The 18,918-nt window shown below is 36.9% G+C and overlaps 2 protein-coding genes and 2 long non-coding RNA genes across 9 annotated transcripts; 2 read left to right on the top strand and 2 right to left on the bottom strand.

Moving 5' to 3' along the window:
- Positions 1 to 113: 113 nt before the first annotated feature.
- LOC137075076 (uncharacterized) lies at positions 114 to 11,250 on the bottom strand. 5 transcript variants are annotated; one of them, XR_010904990.1, is made up of 7 exons: positions 11,112 to 11,250; positions 10,848 to 10,961; positions 10,688 to 10,766; positions 9,311 to 9,448; positions 8,137 to 8,197; positions 7,724 to 7,842; positions 114 to 290 (listed from the first exon to the last, which is right to left on the bottom strand). It is a non-coding gene; the product is annotated as an uncharacterized lncRNA (long non-coding RNA). The 5 variants fall into 5 exon arrangements; XR_010904991.1 differs by having other exon boundaries at positions 9,311 to 9,424; positions 10,617 to 10,766; positions 10,848 to 11,027; positions 11,112 to 11,245; XR_010904989.1 differs by having other exon boundaries at positions 10,848 to 11,027; positions 11,112 to 11,245.
- On the top strand, positions 9,955 to 12,161 carry LOC137075074 (uncharacterized). The gene is made up of 2 exons (XM_067443253.1): positions 9,955 to 10,077; positions 10,156 to 12,161. Exon 2 carries the CDS (start codon positions 10,167 to 10,169, stop codon positions 12,159 to 12,161), a length of 1,995 nt encoding a protein of 664 aa, XP_067299354.1. The 5' UTR covers positions 9,955 to 10,077; positions 10,156 to 10,166.
- A 123-nt stretch (positions 12,162 to 12,284) lies between these two features.
- Positions 12,285 to 18,547, top strand: LOC137075075 (uncharacterized). Of its 2 annotated transcripts, XM_067443254.1 has the most exons (14): positions 12,285 to 12,485; positions 12,635 to 12,728; positions 13,083 to 13,228; positions 13,516 to 13,572; positions 14,057 to 14,131; positions 15,242 to 15,310; positions 15,430 to 15,498; positions 15,601 to 15,660; positions 16,164 to 16,232; positions 16,337 to 16,390; positions 16,639 to 16,686; positions 16,759 to 16,967; positions 17,425 to 17,584; positions 18,301 to 18,547. In XM_067443254.1, the coding sequence occupies exons 1-14, from the start codon at positions 12,293 to 12,295 to the stop codon at positions 18,396 to 18,398; spliced, it is 1,401 nt and encodes a 466-aa protein (XP_067299355.1). In that variant the 5' UTR covers positions 12,285 to 12,292; the 3' UTR covers positions 18,399 to 18,547. The 2 variants fall into 2 exon arrangements, with proteins under 2 accessions (XP_067299355.1, XP_067299357.1); XM_067443256.1 differs by lacking the exon at positions 16,337 to 16,390.
- LOC137075077 (uncharacterized) lies at positions 15,583 to 16,766 on the bottom strand. The gene is made up of 4 exons (XR_010904994.1): positions 16,637 to 16,766; positions 16,344 to 16,512; positions 16,152 to 16,220; positions 15,583 to 15,640 (listed from the first exon to the last, which is right to left on the bottom strand). It is a non-coding gene; the product is annotated as an uncharacterized lncRNA (long non-coding RNA).
- Positions 18,548 to 18,918: the final 371 nt, after the last annotated feature.

Genomic DNA, 18,918 nt, shown 5'->3' with positions numbered 1-18,918 from the left:
GCACTGAAGCACAACAGTGGACATGGTCACAAATAAAGTCAAATGCTCCACAAGGCCTTGGGGGATAGTTCTGGCGTTTTTCACAATACAACAGCCTCTACACAATACCAGTCTAAAATAAAGATTTTTAATTAGCTCCATTAGAACAAAAATATTAGAACAAAAATATATAACATTTGACAAGGTGCATGACAGCTGGTTTAGACTGCCAGATGGGACACAGGTGTGGAGAGGATGGTGAGCCAGAGGTAGATCTGTTGATCTTAGGATGAACCATATCCTGGTGTTTGCTGAAGAAAAGAAAAATATGTTAGAGCATTAAAAAATATATATATTTCCATTCAACAGCATAATGCACCCAACGCAAAGCTGATTTTGTGTAATTAAGTTTGAGGAAAACTTTAGATACAGTAAAGAAATGTATACCAATTTATACCTCTGGAATTTATACCAATAGGCCTACATTAGGGCTGGGATAAACTATTATTTTTTAAACGATTAATCTAGCGATTATTTTTTTCGGTGCATCGATTAATCTAACGATTAATATTTCCTGTCCGATTCGGTTACGATTCGATTCGATTACCGATTATCTCCCCATTAATTGCCTAATAGCAATTTATACATGTTGATTTAATTATCTGAATGAAAAAAAACTAATTCCTTAACATTGCAATATATGTTTATTGCTCTTAAAATTCCAAAGTAAAAGACTATACAAGAGCAATGCATTCAATAAAATCATAAAGTGCACGCGCACACACACACACACACACACACACATACCACACACACACACCCTATTTTGAGTTACTGCAGAGGCCTTTGTATTGTCTGCAAAAAAATGTGGAGTCAAGCCAAGGCAAAAGGCAGTAACTTCCGTATTATCAATATTTGGTTGCTGATCACCTTTTACAAAATCAATATAGTAACACCTGTATAAAATCTAATGATCATGGCATTTATTTTGGATGATTTACAATTACTTATAGCCATCTTCTTATTACCATCATGTGCTTTGGTTGCATTCAGATGCCATTATTAAGAACACAATACGTCTTGTAAAGAGTACCTTCATTGCTGTGCAGCAAAACTTACAGGTTGATAGGTGACACTGAATTATATGAACAAGATAAGATTATTTCTAATGAGTAAACATTTGCATATATAATGCAAAGATATAAAAAATAAAACAAATAACAAATCATGTAAAAATGCATGGGATTGGAATAAGATAAATAGCAAATAGTGCCGATGGTTAATCAAGGGTTAAGTTTGGCTATCAGGCTCTAATCACAGCGCTGACTGGATCGGATTGCCCATTCATAGGCTAAACAGAGTAATTATTTATTGCAATATGTTTTTAATGTTTTTATCTAGTAAAAAAAATGATACAATAGGCTACATAGCTTAATTACTTTTACATCTTTGAATGAAAATCGCCTAGCCTAAAAGGACAACTTTTAGATTGATGTGAACGACAAGTAGGAATAATTCTCAGAATGCTTGTGGATCCCCGATCCCCGATGACGTTCATTGCCATGGATTTTATCGGGTTTACAAGAAAAGGTAAGATATATGGATATAACTGCGAACTGTTACTACTGATTGTATGCGTGAGCGCACGCTTTCGAGTGCACACACTCATGGGCAGCCCCAAACTGCCTGACAGCGCGCTGAGTGAATATTCTGCATTATGAAAACATGTATGACAGTACACAGGCTACACCGTCACTTAAACGCGGCAGACTTTAATAGATAGTAAAACAAAGGCGGGACACCATAACTGGATGTCGGTACTGTAACTTAATTTAAACATCTGTCTTCCTGTGTGCAGAAATGTGTTTATGTAGCAGTGACAACAAAACGCGTGCATGCGCACCTGTGCTCAATGCGCGCCGCGCGCCAACCCGCAAGCCTTGCACTTCTGAAAGTCTGAGGAACCACTCGTGTTGCTACCATAGATATACATAATAAATAATATACTTAATTACATAATATACTTTATTATGTACATCTATGGTTGTTAATACTCTCCGGCGCCACCATCTTTATTTTGAGTCTGACGAATCGACGCGCATATTTTGCGTCGACGCGTTGTCCCAGCCCTAGCCTACATACAGTAAATGTAATCTAGTATTGCACGATATACCGGTATTAGAAAAGTATTGCGATAGCCTGCTATTACAAACGGTACGATTATTAGTAGCGGTACTTTAAGGAGGACAGCGCCTGAGCTGTATTTCTTAATTTGCGTTGTATACTTGACAGCAGGTATCAGGACGTTTGTGAGAGCTCTGATTCAGCCGTTCACTAAACATTGGAAGTAGAAGAGGTAAATATAGACGCGTAGCGCATGACAAAGAAAGCAACAGAAATATGCACGCATGAGAAGAAAAAGCGTGGCGCGGCGCGGGACGTGCTCGAGCCGGACTATGACCTGAAGCACGCAAACACACACACACAAGCGTGCATTTTCAGACAACAAACATGCGATCGCCATTCAGTTTCACTTTCGCAGATTATTATTTGGTTTTGAATGGTAAAAAATATGTAAATATGTACGGTCTGGCGAGTAGTGAGGTAAACACAGTCGGATCTGTCTTTAGTGGACGTATACAGCTGAGGTAATTAGATCCGTGCAGGTCTTAAGCCAGATCTAATATTCTATGATTAATGTTAATCAAACACCAATGAAAAATAGAAAAACCACCACATGCTTGGCTAAATAACTGAAATATATTAAGAATCAGCGTATAGTTAAATTATAGAGTAAAGACTAAGTAAGGCCATCCTTAAAAATATTCTTGTTTGCCGTAACCCGACCGACCCTGTCAATTAAGGGCCGACTCAATTTTTTATTTTTTTTCCCTTTTAGTCCGACCGACTTGCCGGTTGTAAATGGGCTTTAAGCCCGACCAATTTCTTTTTTTACTCTTCAAACAACTAATACAACAGTAATAAAATAATATGCATTATATTTTAGTAAGTATTATAAATGTATAAATTGCCTGGGCCATACAAACGAAGGCTACGTTCTTTCTTTTATAGAAAAACCCGTGACGTCATCTATGTTTCCACTATGGTTAACGGATGTCACACTATGGCCTGTGCGTTCGGCTCGGCTCATACTCTCATTCACTGTAACGTAAGACTATTAAAGCCCTGTCGGAGATTTCGCCGCATTGTGTGACAGGAGTCAGGACCATGGACACGTTACACACACCAGGCAAGTGCACTGCAGAGGGGAGGGCTTTGAGACCCTGCCCTTTTTGAAAATTAATCAAAAGTGCCCCTCTCAACATTTATCATTACTATATTGTGGCGAATAAAACAGAATTTGAATTATAATTAATATAACAACGTGTACAAAACAGTAAAAAATGGCGGAAAAGCCGTTTATCTCTATGGTTTATCTTGTCTCTGTCAGTCTGAAATGTCGTTGTCCTAACGCGTTGCTATGGGTAGCGTGTGTTCTGCTCGACCCCAGCGCGTGGTGGGAGCGGCGGCACTGGTTGTAACGTTAAAAATAATGCTTTATGTATGGTTCTGTCGATGGATACACGTGCACTACAACAGCGGTAATAAAAGAAAACGTGGGCAAAACGGTCTATCTTTGTAAACTGTGTTCAATGCATGCGAGTGCTGCGGTATGACCAGTCATTTTCGCCATCATCACTCAGTATATTCGCCAGAAGACGCGAATGAGAACCCTCTGCAGTGAGAAGATCTGTCTCTGTGCGCAGCGCGCGCATGTCTCACAGCGCGCAAAGATTGAGTTCTTTCAAGTCTTGCGTTTGAACGGATAAACCCACAGAAAAAGTATGTCAACATGTCGATCTTGATGAGTATCCAGTCTATAGTAGACAGTCTATATCCCTTAAGAGAACTTTGAGAAAGACGATGCATATAATAAATTTTTATTTATAATGCACTTTATATTAAACAAAATCTCATATCTGTATAAAATATCTCATATCTCTGTATTAGGTCTTAAAGGGGCAGTAGCCTTTACTGCTGTCTGTCAAACAAAAGATAAGGACTCACTCACTGCTCTTGATTGAATAGCTGGTTATAGCTACTTAATTACCGTATTTTCCGGACTATAAGTCGCACTTTTTTTCATAGTTTGGCTGGTCCTGCGACTTATAGTCAGGTGCGACTTATATATCAAATTTAATTCATACTGACTGACAAGAATAAACATATAGCCGCGAGAATGCGCTCTATGCTGCTCCTGTAGCCTAATATTTACTTATACACAACAACTTAGAAAGACTGAACACAAACAAAATGCCCCCATAAAGAAAATCTTATTCTGCAAAACACAAACAGCATGTTGTAAAATATGCAGCGGAGAACGAGTCTCACAGCGTTCGTCTCGCGCGGCAGAGCCTCTCCCGGCAGAGAGTTCAAGTGTCTGTGGACTCGTTCCTTCAGCTCTGGCCATCTTGCTTACAGTCCGCAAGTAGATTTCTTTTTCTTCTTCATCACAGTTAAAGTAACCTCTGCTTTTCGCCAGTCCCTTACAAGTTTCTCACTCACTTCAAACTTTCTTTCTTCTGCTCGGGTTATGCAGTCAAGCGGGCACGAGCGAGTGCACGCGAGCAGGTGGTCGCATGCGCGCGGGTGCTCGCGTGCTCGCATGTGCGCGGCTCCAGCTCTGCCCTAATGCGACTTTGTTTTTTTCCGCGTCATGACGCATTTTTTGACTGATGCGACTTATACTCCGGAGCGACTTATAGTCCGGAAAATACGGTAATTGAATTCATAAAAACAACTTTTTGCTTTTTAATATTCAAATGCACTAGTCTATATCACCAGATGCGTTGGTCTGGCAAGAAGTGCAAGCCACTTCAGAGACACAGATAGTTGCGTGTTCTGAGTTAACACAATCGAGCGTATAAATAAGAAACATATCACGGAAAAATACTAAAACGGGAAGACAGCGGGAAAAGAGCTAAAATACGTGAGAAACCCGGAAAAAAAGGGAGGGTTGACAGCTTTGAGTCAATGACAGCTAGCTGGTGGTTGGACACTTTTCTTAAAGAATGCACCTGAAATTTATGCAATAAACATGTTTTTGACAAATATTTCAATTTGTTTGTGGTCTATATAGCCTGCAATTAGCCTACACGCCCGAAGGCACGGCTTGAAGACCCAGTCAGTGATGTCACGATATGCCAATTTGTTTAAATTCATACCTACGTAATCACCATCACCAAAAATAAACTTTTTTTTGTATTAAAATTAAATTAAAAAAAATATAGACCTACCTACCGACCCTTTTTTAATTTTTTTTTACTGTTACTGCAAACCAAAATATTTTTAAGGATGGCCTAAGCAGTTTTATATTTGATTATTTAAGTTCTTTCTTGACTTGCTACTGTTAAATAGACCTAATGTAGATGAGAAATAAAGCACTGCTTTTGTTATCTTGTTTGTCATTTGCATTTTTTTGCTTATTTTTTAAAACAAAGATACAATTAAAAATATAATTATAAAATTACACTTAAAAAATATTAAATTACTCGTATCATGAAATAAGATTTTGTTCATCCCACCCCGTTGAGAAGTGAAAGGTTAGTGAATGATAAGATGATTGATAATGATGATCTCTGTGAGGATCTTCACACTGGCATGCAGTTATTATAGTAATAACAGAAGGAAATGGGCAAAACCAGGGCAGGAACATGCTGGCCAAGTCAATAAGTAAAATAAGGAATAAGTCAATAAGTAATTAGTAAAAATAAATAAAACAATGAATAATAAGTTCTGTTGTCATATTATTCATTATATCTTTTTTTTTTACCGTGTTATCGATTTGTATCGTTATCGAGGTATTTTAGTCTGGTATCGGGATCCACCAATCCGATACTCAGGATAGGTATCGGCTCCGATCCGCCATTATTTGCCGGATCGGGGATCGAACAGACCGGACTGATCCAAATTCGATACTGTGCGCATAATATTCTGTGTTACTTTCTACCGGGTGTCTGTTAGATCACAACACTGGACTAGTTATTGTATTGTTCTTCACACACAGTAACTGAAATGTTAAACTGTTCAAATAAACAGCTTATAAAATACTGCATAGATACACTAAGCGTCGATATATCTTGTTTTGAACTTCTCAATGCGGACTGAGCGCGGCGGGCTGTGAGCGTCTATGGCTGTGAGCGTCTATGGCTGTGAGCATGTGACTCCGTGTTGCTTCAAGCGGATCATCCTGCGCATGGGATTGTGCCGCTCTATATTATAATACTTTTGTGCTATGAAAGATTATTAATAGCCTTTCTTGTTCTGCCCTATCTATATGTTGCTGTCTCGTTAAAAAAATGCACTACACATTTAAAATAAATGTAATTTCTTAGTATAGGTCCTATTTCTATAAATATATTTACCGGTACTTATTTTTCATGAATGTGTTTTGTGTAACATTTTACCAGATTTACAGCTACACTTATTCACTTATGTGGTTTCCTTTAGTTTTCCCACACTAAATGTTTAGATTTTATACAATTATTGTGCACTCGTCATTTTGTAACCTTTGCTGCTGAATTATTCACTAATCTAATTTATTCACCATCTATAGTAGTAGGCTAATTTTGTCAGTGATTTTATATTTTTTATTTGTTGTTTTTCTTTGTAATGAAGTCTGCATTTAGTTGATTGTGTTTAACTCACAAAAGAGTGATTTTTAATTCAACACACTAAGGTTTAGAAATCCTCCATAGAGTTTTTAAACCAAACTGCATTGGTATCGGATCGGTATCGACAGATATTCAGAGTTTTTAAACCAAACTGCATTGGTATCGGATCGGTATCGACAGATATTCAGAGTTTTTAAACCAAACTGCATTGGTATCGGATCGGTATCGACAGATATTCAGAGTTTTTAATATCAGATTAATCGGTTCTGAAGAATGGTATCGATGCATCCCTAGTATCGTATCGAAGTCATCATTTTGGTATCGTGACAACACCAATGTAATCAGTCAAAACCATTTAGAAAATTCAAAATTTAACCAAATTACTTTTTGGACTACTTCAGATGGACTTATATCTATATAGCGATATTTCTTTTTTGTGTGTTTTTGTTTTTTATAATTTAAAAGAATAAAGAACACAACCATAAGCCTAAAACACGAAACAAAGTATTTTATTGAATTAATACAGTATAATTTATATCACTAATCATATGCAATGTGCAATCTAAGTTGAGGGAAATGTAAAGTTACTGCAGGATTCTTTATGTGTAAATGTTTTAAAGGTGCACAGTATAGCAGTGGCTATTTAACAACAGAAAGTGCAGTCCATTTCGTGACTGAATGACTGTTTGTTTTATATTTAACACACAGTAGCCCCGATCACACAGAACGCGTTTTTGCAGCGAGAGGCGCCTTTTTTGAATGGATTTCGGTTGGCAGAGAGTGTTGTGGACATGGCCCCCTTTTAAACGATCAGAGCATAATTCAATTTTTGCACAATAAATGTTCTAAAAAAAAACCTACATGTAACGTTTCTTTCTTTCTTAAATACATGTTTTTTTTACTTTTGTTTACCTTAGTGTCTGTGTAACCTGTTCTGAAATGGTTCTATAATTTATATATGATATATATTGCGAGAGGCTGCAATGTATATTGCAATATGGCTTTATAAGTCATATCGCCCATCCCTAATCCGTGGATAGAATTGTCAATGTTGTAACAAAAATGTTTACCTGATAGTGGAGTTTGTGGGAGAAAATACAACTATATCTGTAGCATATGATGACCTCCATGCAAAGACCAGTTGCTGAATAGAGTCTGGACGTTGACCACAGCCAAACAGGACAGAATTCTGCATGAGACAGGTAAGCAGAATAAGGTGCACTGTAAATAACCAGTAATAAAACAAATAGAAAATTCACTAATACATGACCTCCCATGGCTTCAAATTTAACAAGGTATAAGGTTACAGGCTCTCATGGTTTAATGCTTCCATATATACAATTTAGGAACTTCCAGTTCTCATAACCGTGTAACAATATTGCTAAATAAAGCCCTAACAAAAACCATGTACTGACTAACAACAGCATCCTTAATTCATGACCTTGTCTAAGTGTGGTAAGAGTCAGTGGTGGAGGATCCTCACCAGGGCAGGTTTCCACAGCTGGTGCACCCAAGGTGTCTGAACCAAGGTGGCTGAATCTAATCTATATTATATATAGATAGATAGATATACACACAAACACACACATTTTAATTGTGGTGCTCCTACATTTTTCATGGTGCTCAAAACTTTTAAAAATGTACCCAAGTAAAAATATTAAACTCCAGCCTCACATGATATATCAAAGTGCTTTCCATACGTACATTTTTTATTATTATTATTAATTAACACTCTAATCATGAGCAAATTGGGTTCCCTGTATCTAGCTCAAAACAAATTAAAAGATAAATAAATAATTAAATAGTGTTGAATGAATGTCACGTGACCGAAGTCTATATATATCAGATGGCAGTTGTAATTTTGCATCATCAGATGACCGTTGTGATTTCGTCAGCCTACTGTACACTGCGCATTTTTGATCCATTTTCCAACATTAATAACCTAAAAATAGCCCTACTGTATATATTACGTTCCTGTTAATTCGCTATAGGTTTATTTTTTTTTACTATCGTTGTTCTATTACTTCATTAATTAATATTGTCCGGTTTTACGTTTGTTTGTAGTAACGTTACATCATCGGTACGTCGTTATTGGTAAGTATGGATTACTCAGTCTTTTGCTATATTGAAGTTTAATTATATAAGAAAAAAGAGCTGTTATACACCCACAGACACACAATAAATACTAAATAAATCACAAGAACAAACAACGTCAAGAAAACAAAATAACGGAAGTTTTCCTTTACTCGCAAAACAGCTGTGACTGACGTCATAGGCCGGGCCGTGAAAATCTGAAGCCTTGCTCTGCTGTGATTGGTTTAGACCAGAGGTCCGTTGCATGAAGCTAGCTGAGCCAGCTATGAGTTTCAGAGGTTACAGTTGTCAAATCCAGATACATCAAACCTAGTTTAGATCAAGTTCTACGGTTTCTCAAACGTTCATAACGTTAAATACACCTCAAGTCTAATACTGAGTTTGCGATTAACTCTGAAGTAAGTGTGACACCTGCGGCAAACAGCTAACGTTAATCACGTGTTGCCCAAACTTTTTAATTCTAATTTTTGATTAAGTTACACAAGCACTTAACATAAATGATCATTATGCAAGACCTACTATTAATTAACATGCACAGTTAAAAGGTTGTTAAACATGATTACCTTCGTGTAGATGATAATCTGACGACAGACCTAGCGCACTCTCCGTTTCCAGCTTCAACTGGAGCGCGCGCACATTGAGCTGTGACATCACCAGCGAACAGCCAATCGCGTGCCCTAAAAACAGAGAATCCGATTTCGCTTCTCGCGAGACGGAAAACAAAAATGTCTATATCCAAAGACACTTGTTTAGATATGTACTCAATATTATAAACCAACACTCAATGTCTCAAAAATGCTATTATAATGTTATATGATTCTTTGGAAAAAAGGCTCAAGTGGCTTTGATTTTAAAAACAAAAACTTTAGCCTGATTTCCAAAGATTCATGTGACATTAAAACCTTCCCCGGATTAAATAGCATTTTAACTCTTCATCATCGGAATAAATAACACTTCATTTATTTATTTATTTATTTTTTTAAATAAACTTTCATAAAGTAAAACACATATTTTGTGTCCTTTTTACCAGATCAAACTTTAGAAGGCACTTTGATTTTGTATCTGGTGGCCAAGAATGTAATTCATGAGAATAAATATTAGTTTAAATATAGGTTTAGTTCTCATTTCATCATGCTACAGAATATTTTCATATTCAATCTTTGATTTAAATCATAGATAGATCTCAATATTTATATAATCATGAAGTACACAAGACAATTTCATTAAAACAATTGAATTATTCAAAGTTCAGCATTTATTAACTAAGTAATTTGTTTAATTTGACTACAGAAAGCTATATCTACAACCATCCATCCACAGTAAACTGAAGGTATGTACATCAATTGTGTTAATTATCTTGGTAATATCTTAGGGCCGTGATGAAAAAAAAGGGTTTGTTTGTGTTAAGGTCTTAATACTATGGCTTGCAATGAACCATCCTACTGGACACTGAGAAGAAAAGCAAAGAAGAAGGTAGATCAACAACTGCAGACAATGCAAGCAACAACTTGGGGGAATGAGTTGGGTTGCATGCACAGCGACTCGAGTGACACTTGTCAAACTCAAATTGATGAAGACACATTTATGGACTGTGTCTCTCATATTGACGAGACTGAAGCTATCAATATGGCAAGTGACCTTTATGACAGTGAATCAGACACAGAGTCAGGATCTGAAACCGATCAAACTTCCCTAGAAGACGATTTGGCAACCTGGGCTACTGAACACAAAATCACTCATGTGGCATTGAATTCATTACTTAACATACTACGTCAGCATAGTTTAAATCTGCCAAAAGACTCAAGGACATTGCTAGGAACTGTGCGTTTAAACCCTGAAATACAAGAGAAGGCTGGTGGCCAGTATTACCATTTCGGAGTGCTGAATTCAATTACAGAGGTGCTACATCAAAACGTCAACATTCTGACCAAAATTCACACCTTGGAGCTTCAGGTAAACATCGACGGTTTGCCTCTATTCAAAAGTTCAGCAACACAGTTCTGGCCCATTCTAGGAACACTGCAAAACATCAGACAAGAGGAGCCAGTGACGATAGGGTTATTTTGTGGCACATGTAAACCTACTTCACTAAGTGAATACCTTGAAGACTTCATCTCTGAAGTAAATGAATTAGAAAAAGGGTTTGAATTTGAAGGAGTGAGGTTATCTTTACAGCTCTCGTCAATGGTTTGCGACGCACCTGCTCGTGCATTCCTAAAAAAGGTTAAAGGTCACACAGGCTATCATGGATGCGAAAAATGCACACAGGATGGAGTGTACCTGGAAAACAGGATGACATTTCCAAGAAATGACATGCCTCTGAGAAACAATGAGAGCTTTAGAAACAAGACAGATTCTGATCACCATCATGGCATGTCACCCCTTGAAGAAACGTCCCTCGACATGGTCTCCGGTTTCCCCCTGGATTACATGCACCTCGTGTGCCTAGGAATCATGAGAAGACTTCTCCACTTGTGGCTGAAGATGGGTCCTCTCACTTGTAGGCTGTCAGGATTTCAAATTAACACCTTAACAGAAAGGTTAGTGAATGCTCAGAGCAATGTGCCCATGGAGTTTGCACGGAAACCAAGAGCACTGAGAGAAATTGACAGGTGGAAGGCAACAGAGTTCAGGCAGTTTTTACTATATACCGGACCTGTCATGATGAAAGATCTCCTTAGCACAGAGGTTTACAAAAACTTTTTGCTGCTTTTTGTGGGAATCTCCATTTTGTCCAACAACAGTTTGATTGAAGATTACTGTGATTATGCCAATGACATACTGGTTCTCTTTGTCACTCACTTCGGTCAACTGTATGGTCCACAATTCCTTTCGTACAATGCACACTCCCTTATACATCTTGCAGATGATGTAAAAAAACATGGCATCCTAGATAATTTCAGTGCTTTTAAATATGAAAATCACCTAAACAAACTCAAAAGACTTCTGAGGAAACCAACCTGCCCTTTGAGCCAAATAATAAAAAGATTCTCAGAGATGCAAAGCTGCAAAAAAACCAGAACAAAAACCAGGCCACATCTGCTCAAAAAACAGCATACGACTGGTCCTCTACCGGCATCCTTTCATGAGGCAAGCCAATATAAAGAAATAAGGACAAGTCTTTATACCTTTAAACTGGACCAGGCGAACAGTCACGTTGTCATCGGCAGTAAAGTTGCTAAGCTACAAAACATCATTTCATTCAGGGACGAAATTTATGTAGCTTATAGTTCCTTCAACCAGCAGGAATCCTTCTTTGATTATCCCCTATCATCCTCTACACTCGGCATTCATTTAGTTGATGACCTCTCCACATCTGTCAAATTCTGCAAGCTTGAGGAAATAGAAAACAAAATTTTTCTTGTACCATATCGGCATCATTTTGTTTCAATTCCTCTATTACACACCGATTAATTATTTCAGCCCTTTCTGTTCCATAGTTTATGCAATTGTACATAGTTAATTTTTATCCAAGTTAATAATTAATATGGTTTTCAGGCTTGCAGCTATATACAGTAATTTAAAAAAGAAAAAAAAGAAAAACAATGTACCTAATAGTGGAGTTTGAGGGAGAGGGGACAACGGGCCCAGTTGCCAAATCCTGGTATGAAGGTGGCTACTCCTGGTGGCCACCATACAAAGACCGTGACAGGATGTTAAAGAGTGTGAGAACACTGGAGCCGCCACAGCCAGAGAAAGGGTGGACCCGACACAGGGCAAGAATCCTGCACGAGTCAGGTAAGAGTAAATTATATATGTTCTCACCAATTATACCTATATTTCATTTTTCAAAATCTTTGTACATCCTTTATCTATACAGTAAAACGTGATCTTGCATATAGCTTTAAGAAACAAAATTGAAACCTTACCAGTATTTCATTTTTCAGCATCTTTTCACAATGTAGTCAGCAACTGGAAGAAGGCCAGCTACACATCAGATATAAGTTCAGAATCAGAAATTGCTGGAAAAAGGATTCCCAAGTAAGTCCTCACAAAAGACAAAGTAAATAGTTTAACATGAAAAATCATCCTTTAGCTTGTTTCAACTATATTTAAAATGGTTCAACTGAATTTTTATATAATTGAATAGTGGGTAAAGATTTTGTTAAAATAGTGTAATATGACTACAGTGATTTAACCACAATTTTAATGAAGTGTCAAGAATACTTTTTTGTGCATTAAAAAAATGCTGGCCTTTGCTTCCAATTCACTTTAGGCAAATGGAAATTGTAAAACACTGGCTTAGCAGGGGTGGAAATCCAGGATCCTCTGTAAGACAGCTTGACACAGAGGCAGTCTAACTGACTGATTTATATTGTGTCTTTGTTTTCCTAGAAAGAAAACATGCTCCGATCACATCTATTCAACAGATGATGAGGCCCCAGAACCACCACCCCTTAAAAAAAGAAAAACTGCAGACAAAGAAAGTGTTCCACCAGCACCGAAACCTCCAGCCATTCCAAAATGTGCCCCAAAAAAAGGTAAATGTAAAATTAAAAAATTGCTATGAATAATACAGATTACATGTTGACTTTTATTCTGGTGAAAGAAATGCATAAAAGAAAACCAAATTATTCAAATGTTATGGATGTACATTTGCTGAGTAAGCTACGATTTTGCATGATATACTAGAAAAGTATCACAATATCCTGCTTTTAAAATCGGTACGATATGAAATTTTATTAGTACTGGTACTTTAAAAAAACAGCACTCAAATTAGAGCTCTGCTTCCACACACACATAAAAAACTATCTTTCCCTATTATCAGGTCCTGTTGTGCGCCCTCAGGTTTTGCAGAGCAGAGCTGTAAACTCTTTAAGCAACTGTAAGTCTGAAGTTCCTCTTTTATCTTAAAAATTTAATTTTTATATCCAAATCTACAAATGATTATTTAAAGCTACAACTATGTAGAGGGTTCTTAATCCTGTTCCTCATAACGCCCTGCTCTGTACATCTCGTATCCATCTCTTGTCACTTCAGACATTTGTTCTATTCGCCCACAGACTCAGGATCCGCCATGATTCCAGATCGCGTGTATATTTTCCATTTAAAGAGCATTAAAGTGCATGATATGTACATTTAAATGTTATTATTTATAGAGGTAGATCACATTACATTTCTCTAGTAAGTGTCATCTGTGTGTGAAGACTGCAGGCAGTTGCGTTGTGCGAATCCATGAATGAATGTTCCTAAGTGAAATAAAAGATTTCCCATGCAGAAACAGGATTAAGAACTGCTAAACTATCTAAACGTTAAAACATACAGCTGCACAACTGTAGCTAATGACCCCTCACCCCCACTATCAACAGCATTTGTCAATCAGCAACAAAGGAATTTGGAAGACCAACAGCAGACCCGATGTGAGAGTCTGCCCAGCTTTCAAGGTAAATTTAAGTTGTATCTGTCTGGTGGGAATGCTCAAATGAAGACCAACAACCCCTTTCCCAGGTCCAGGGGTCTCATTTATAAAGCGTGCATACGCACAAAACGCGTCTGGAAACGTACATACGCCAGTTCCCACGCAAAGGTTGTAATCTATATATAGATATATCTATATCTAGGATATTAGTGAAATATTATTCTGATGTACATCATCTGTTCGCTACGTGAATGTATAGTAAAGTGTCATTTATTTCTGTGATCAAAGCTGGTTTTATCATCATTTCTCTAGTCTTCAGTGTCACAAATCATTCTCATATTGGGATTTGATGCTCAACGAACATTTATGATTATTATCAGTGTCGAAAACAGTTTTGCTGCTCATGGTGCGGCTTCATCTTGCGGAAACCATCATACCATTCATACCTTTGTGGTAAAATTAAAAGAGAGAAATTAATACTTTTGTTGATCAGACATAGGCTACATTAATTTGATCACAAGTGATATTTTTAATATTACAAAAGATAATAATTTATTTAATAAATGCTGCCCATTGAACTTTCTCATCAAAGAATCCTGAAAAATAAAATGCATCATGGTTTCCACAACATTTTAAAGCAGCACAACTGTTTAACACTGATAATAATCAAAAATGTTTCTTGATTATGAAATCCTCATATGAGAATGATCAGTGAAGGATCATGTGACACTGAAGACTGGAGTAATGATGATAAATTCATCTTTAATCAGGAATAAATCACACTGTACTATATTCACATAGAAAAGGGATGTTTTCATGTGTAATGGTATTTCACAACATTACAGTTTTAACTGTATTTTTGATTAAATAAATGCAGCTTTGTAGAGCAGAAGATAAACATTTCAAAAGCTGTCCGTTAGCACTGCATTATTCATATGATAGGCCTACTTTATAGTCAATAAATATGCTCAGTCAGTTGACGCTGTGTGCTTCAAGATTCTGCCGCAAGTGAGCTAAGATTCTGACTGGCCCAGAGAAATGTCAGTTATAAGAATTATCCAATAATGTTTCGCATGTCTAGTCTAGTAACCTTACATAAATTACAAGTGCAACTTACCTCCTCCACCTTTCTCAGCTCCAGTGGGCGTCTCTCAGGCACACCACCATGGAGACGGTTGGGGTGTTGATCCACCTAACACACGAGGTAAAAGTACCTTTTTCTTCTTTGGTTTTATTATTTTCTGAACTTTCAATTAGCTACACATTTGTATGCATTAATTTGTGTTGGTAACAAGCAAATCTTACCTCCTCCACCTTTCTCAGCTCCAGTGGGCGTCTCTCAGACAGACTATCACAGAGCCAGCTGGGATATTGATTCACCTAACACACAAGGTGAAAGAGCATTAATTACAATAGAACAGGAACCATAAACATTATTCATAGCACTTCAAAAAAAATCTAATTTTATATTACATGATCTTTTCCAATCCATAGAGCACACCTTTTCTGTCCTGAGACCCTCAGGGGATTGTGACTACCAAGGAAGATCACAGAGTAAGTATAAAAAATAAAATAAAAAACAACAACAACAGATAACTAGGGACCCTCCGATACTCAGCATCCGTATTCTTTTGCCAGATCGGGTATCGGTCAGACAGGTTTGACCGATACCCATGCAAATGCTGTGTAATTTTTAGCCTTCAAATCGCAGTCAGCAGGGAAAAACAACACATTTCTCAATTTGCACGAGAGATCGTTTCTGAGCGCTGTCTGACAGATGCAGACACATCCGTTTCTCAGTTATATTGGGTGCTTTATTGGTCTTGAACAGGTTGTTACAGTGTCAGCCAGTGTGAAAAACACCACATTAAGTCCTTAATGTCTTCAAAAGAACACTGATTCACTGACTGGAGATTGTTGGTAATGTCAGTGCAATAATGAATACATTAACCATACTTGTATTATAAGAAGTGAACACATTTGTTTTATGCTTTTCGGTTTCCACTTTAGTGAGTTCATTTGTGTTGGTAACAAGCAAATCTTACCTTAATTCTCAGCTCCAGTGGACGTCTCTCAGACACACCGTCATGGAGCCGGCTGGGGTGTTGATCCACCTAACACACAAGGTAAAAGAGCATTAAATTGTCATGACAAAATCAAATATTCACAACATTTAAAAACAATCAAATACTTAATACATATAAAATGACATTATCTGTTCAATCGGTAGTGCAAACCTTTTCTGTCCTGAGACCCTCGGGTGACCACCAAGGAAGAGAGCAGAGTATGTTATCAGCAGAGTACCTACAAATTATATTCTTTTACATATGAAAACCATCAGCAGCAGCTTACTTTAGTTTTTGCTTACCAAGTTCCCCATTTTGAGCGCGTTTCTTTTAAGCAAATCTGGAAAAGAGTGAAAGTGTCACATTATTTAGGGTGAAATGTAACCCAGACATGTTCCACCAAGGCAGAGGCACATGTGAGAATACGTCTAACATTGAAAACCTGACTGTAAATTTTTACTTACAGGTACTTCTGGTGTGGGTCTGGAAAATCCAGTCTTGAGTCAGTGCACATGTAAGTCATTCATCAATAAAAACAACAACAACAAATATTGAACTCTAAGCTAAATGACCTTCTGTATTGCAGCTGTAGAAAGAGCAATTCTGGAAACACTACAGAAGATGGACGTGAAGATAAACCACCTGACTTCACTGGTCCAGTCTCTAGTGGGAAACAGGCGCTTTTTACCCCAAATCCAGGATGATGACGAGGATGGCATCTTTCCACTTGTGTCTACTGAAGATCTAGACCGGCTGGAACAAAGTTTATTAGACAGAGGGTTTATGCAGAGAATGGTAAGAATCATGGGAATTTTCGATTCTACAACTACTAATGAAATATAGTGATATGTTTACACACTACATGCCAAAAGTCTAAAATTACGATTTTGTATTTAAGTTTCGTATGCTCACCAAGGCTGCATTTATTTGATCAGAAATACAGTGATAAACAGTAAGAGTGAAATATTATTACAATTTAGAATGATTTCTGAAAGATTATGCATTTCTGAAAATTCAGCTTAAAAAGCAGGAAATTATTTTCAAAAACTTCTCAAAGAGAACAGTTCATATAAATAATATAATATTACCTTTTACTACATGGATGAAAATCAATGCAGTCTTGGTAAACATCATCATACTTTCAAAAACATTACAAAAATATTAATTATTCCAAACTTTTGACAGGTAGTGTCTAGTACAGTACAGAAAAGGTGCATTTATGCTAAAATATTACTTAATGTACCTGTTGAAGGTGAACAGATTATCCATCAGTGGCGGGCCAACAATGAAGAAGACCGTATGGAGAATCTGCTTCAAGGTCTTCACCACGAATGTCGCCCGCCAACTGAACTGGTGCGGCAGAGGAGACAAGCGAGGCATTAAGAAATCGAACATCGGCTCACTCTTAATAGGCAAGTTCAAATGTTGTAGAATAGAATAGATTTAATAGCAGGAAATTACAGCGTTAGTCAAGTGATTTCCCGCCATTAAATCAAATTGGCTAACGTTCATATAACGAGTCAACTATAATCAAACACGTAGTAACACCAAACAGCAATGTGCATACACACACACACACACACACACACATATATATATATATATATATATATATATATATATATATAAATGCATATATATATATATATAAATGCATATATATATATATATATATATATATATACAAATATATAGTATATATAATGTGTATATATATATATATATATACACACACACACATATACATATATATATATACAAACACACACACACATATATATGCATACATACATATATATAGAAATAAAGTTTAAACGATCAGTTAAAGGCGGCTAACGTTGTGCGCGCAACTACAGACATGCACGAAACAACTTGCTCGCAATATAACTATAGCATCTCAATCAACATAACGTATTTTTTTAACCTATCACAGTACACTTTAATTAGTATTAAATATATTTGATTTATACATACCTTGAGCAAATATTTCTTCACAATTTGCCAGTCTTCTCCACGCAGTATCAGCAGCACATGGTTGTACGCACTCACACAGGAAGAGCTTGACGCCAACTCGATGCACGTTTGATATTTTTGATTTGACCTAGTTTTTTTTTTTTTTTACATGCAGCTTCAGCCATGAGGAATCCCGTCCTGCTGTCTCCGACGGAAGCAGAGGCAGAAAAATTCATCAAAGACTTCCTACGCTTGGCCCCAGGGAGGGTGTAATTGTTTCTTATTTAAATTTTATGTTTAAGGTTATAGATTTAAATGTTAATGTTTTGTTTGAATGTATGTTAATACTTTTTTAAAATAATAAATTACAGTGTTACAGTGTTGTTTTTTGCTATATTAATAAATGTGTTTTTTGAAAACGACACCATGTTCAGAGAAGCTTGGTTTACTTTGCATGCAGTAAAAAATTTGTTCACAAGCTAGCTAACAGGTGATTGTCATATATGACCCAATCAACATATTACAAATATATTGTTTTATACTATTTTTCTCACAACTCGTCAGGACACCCAGCAGCACATTACAGTACCGTTAGACTTACGCAGGAAGAGTCGTGGCCAAAGCCAGGTAAAATTACTTGCTGTGTTTGCAAGTACTTGTTAGAAGAAGCAGTCGAGCAACAGAGGAGGACAGGATAGGCCTAAATTTAGTTTTCATTTCTCATTAGCTTTCTAAAGCGGGTTGTCGTTGCTAGGAAACACTGTTTTGTTTACTGTGGAATCATACCTTAAAA

The sequence above is a fragment of the Pseudorasbora parva genome, chromosome 5 (assembly GCF_024679245.1).
Source record: "Pseudorasbora parva isolate DD20220531a chromosome 5, ASM2467924v1, whole genome shotgun sequence".
Taxonomy (NCBI): domain Eukaryota; kingdom Metazoa; phylum Chordata; class Actinopteri; order Cypriniformes; family Gobionidae; genus Pseudorasbora; species Pseudorasbora parva.
The sequence above is the reverse complement of the archived record's forward strand: the minus strand, read 5'-3'. Positions and strand labels throughout refer to the sequence as shown.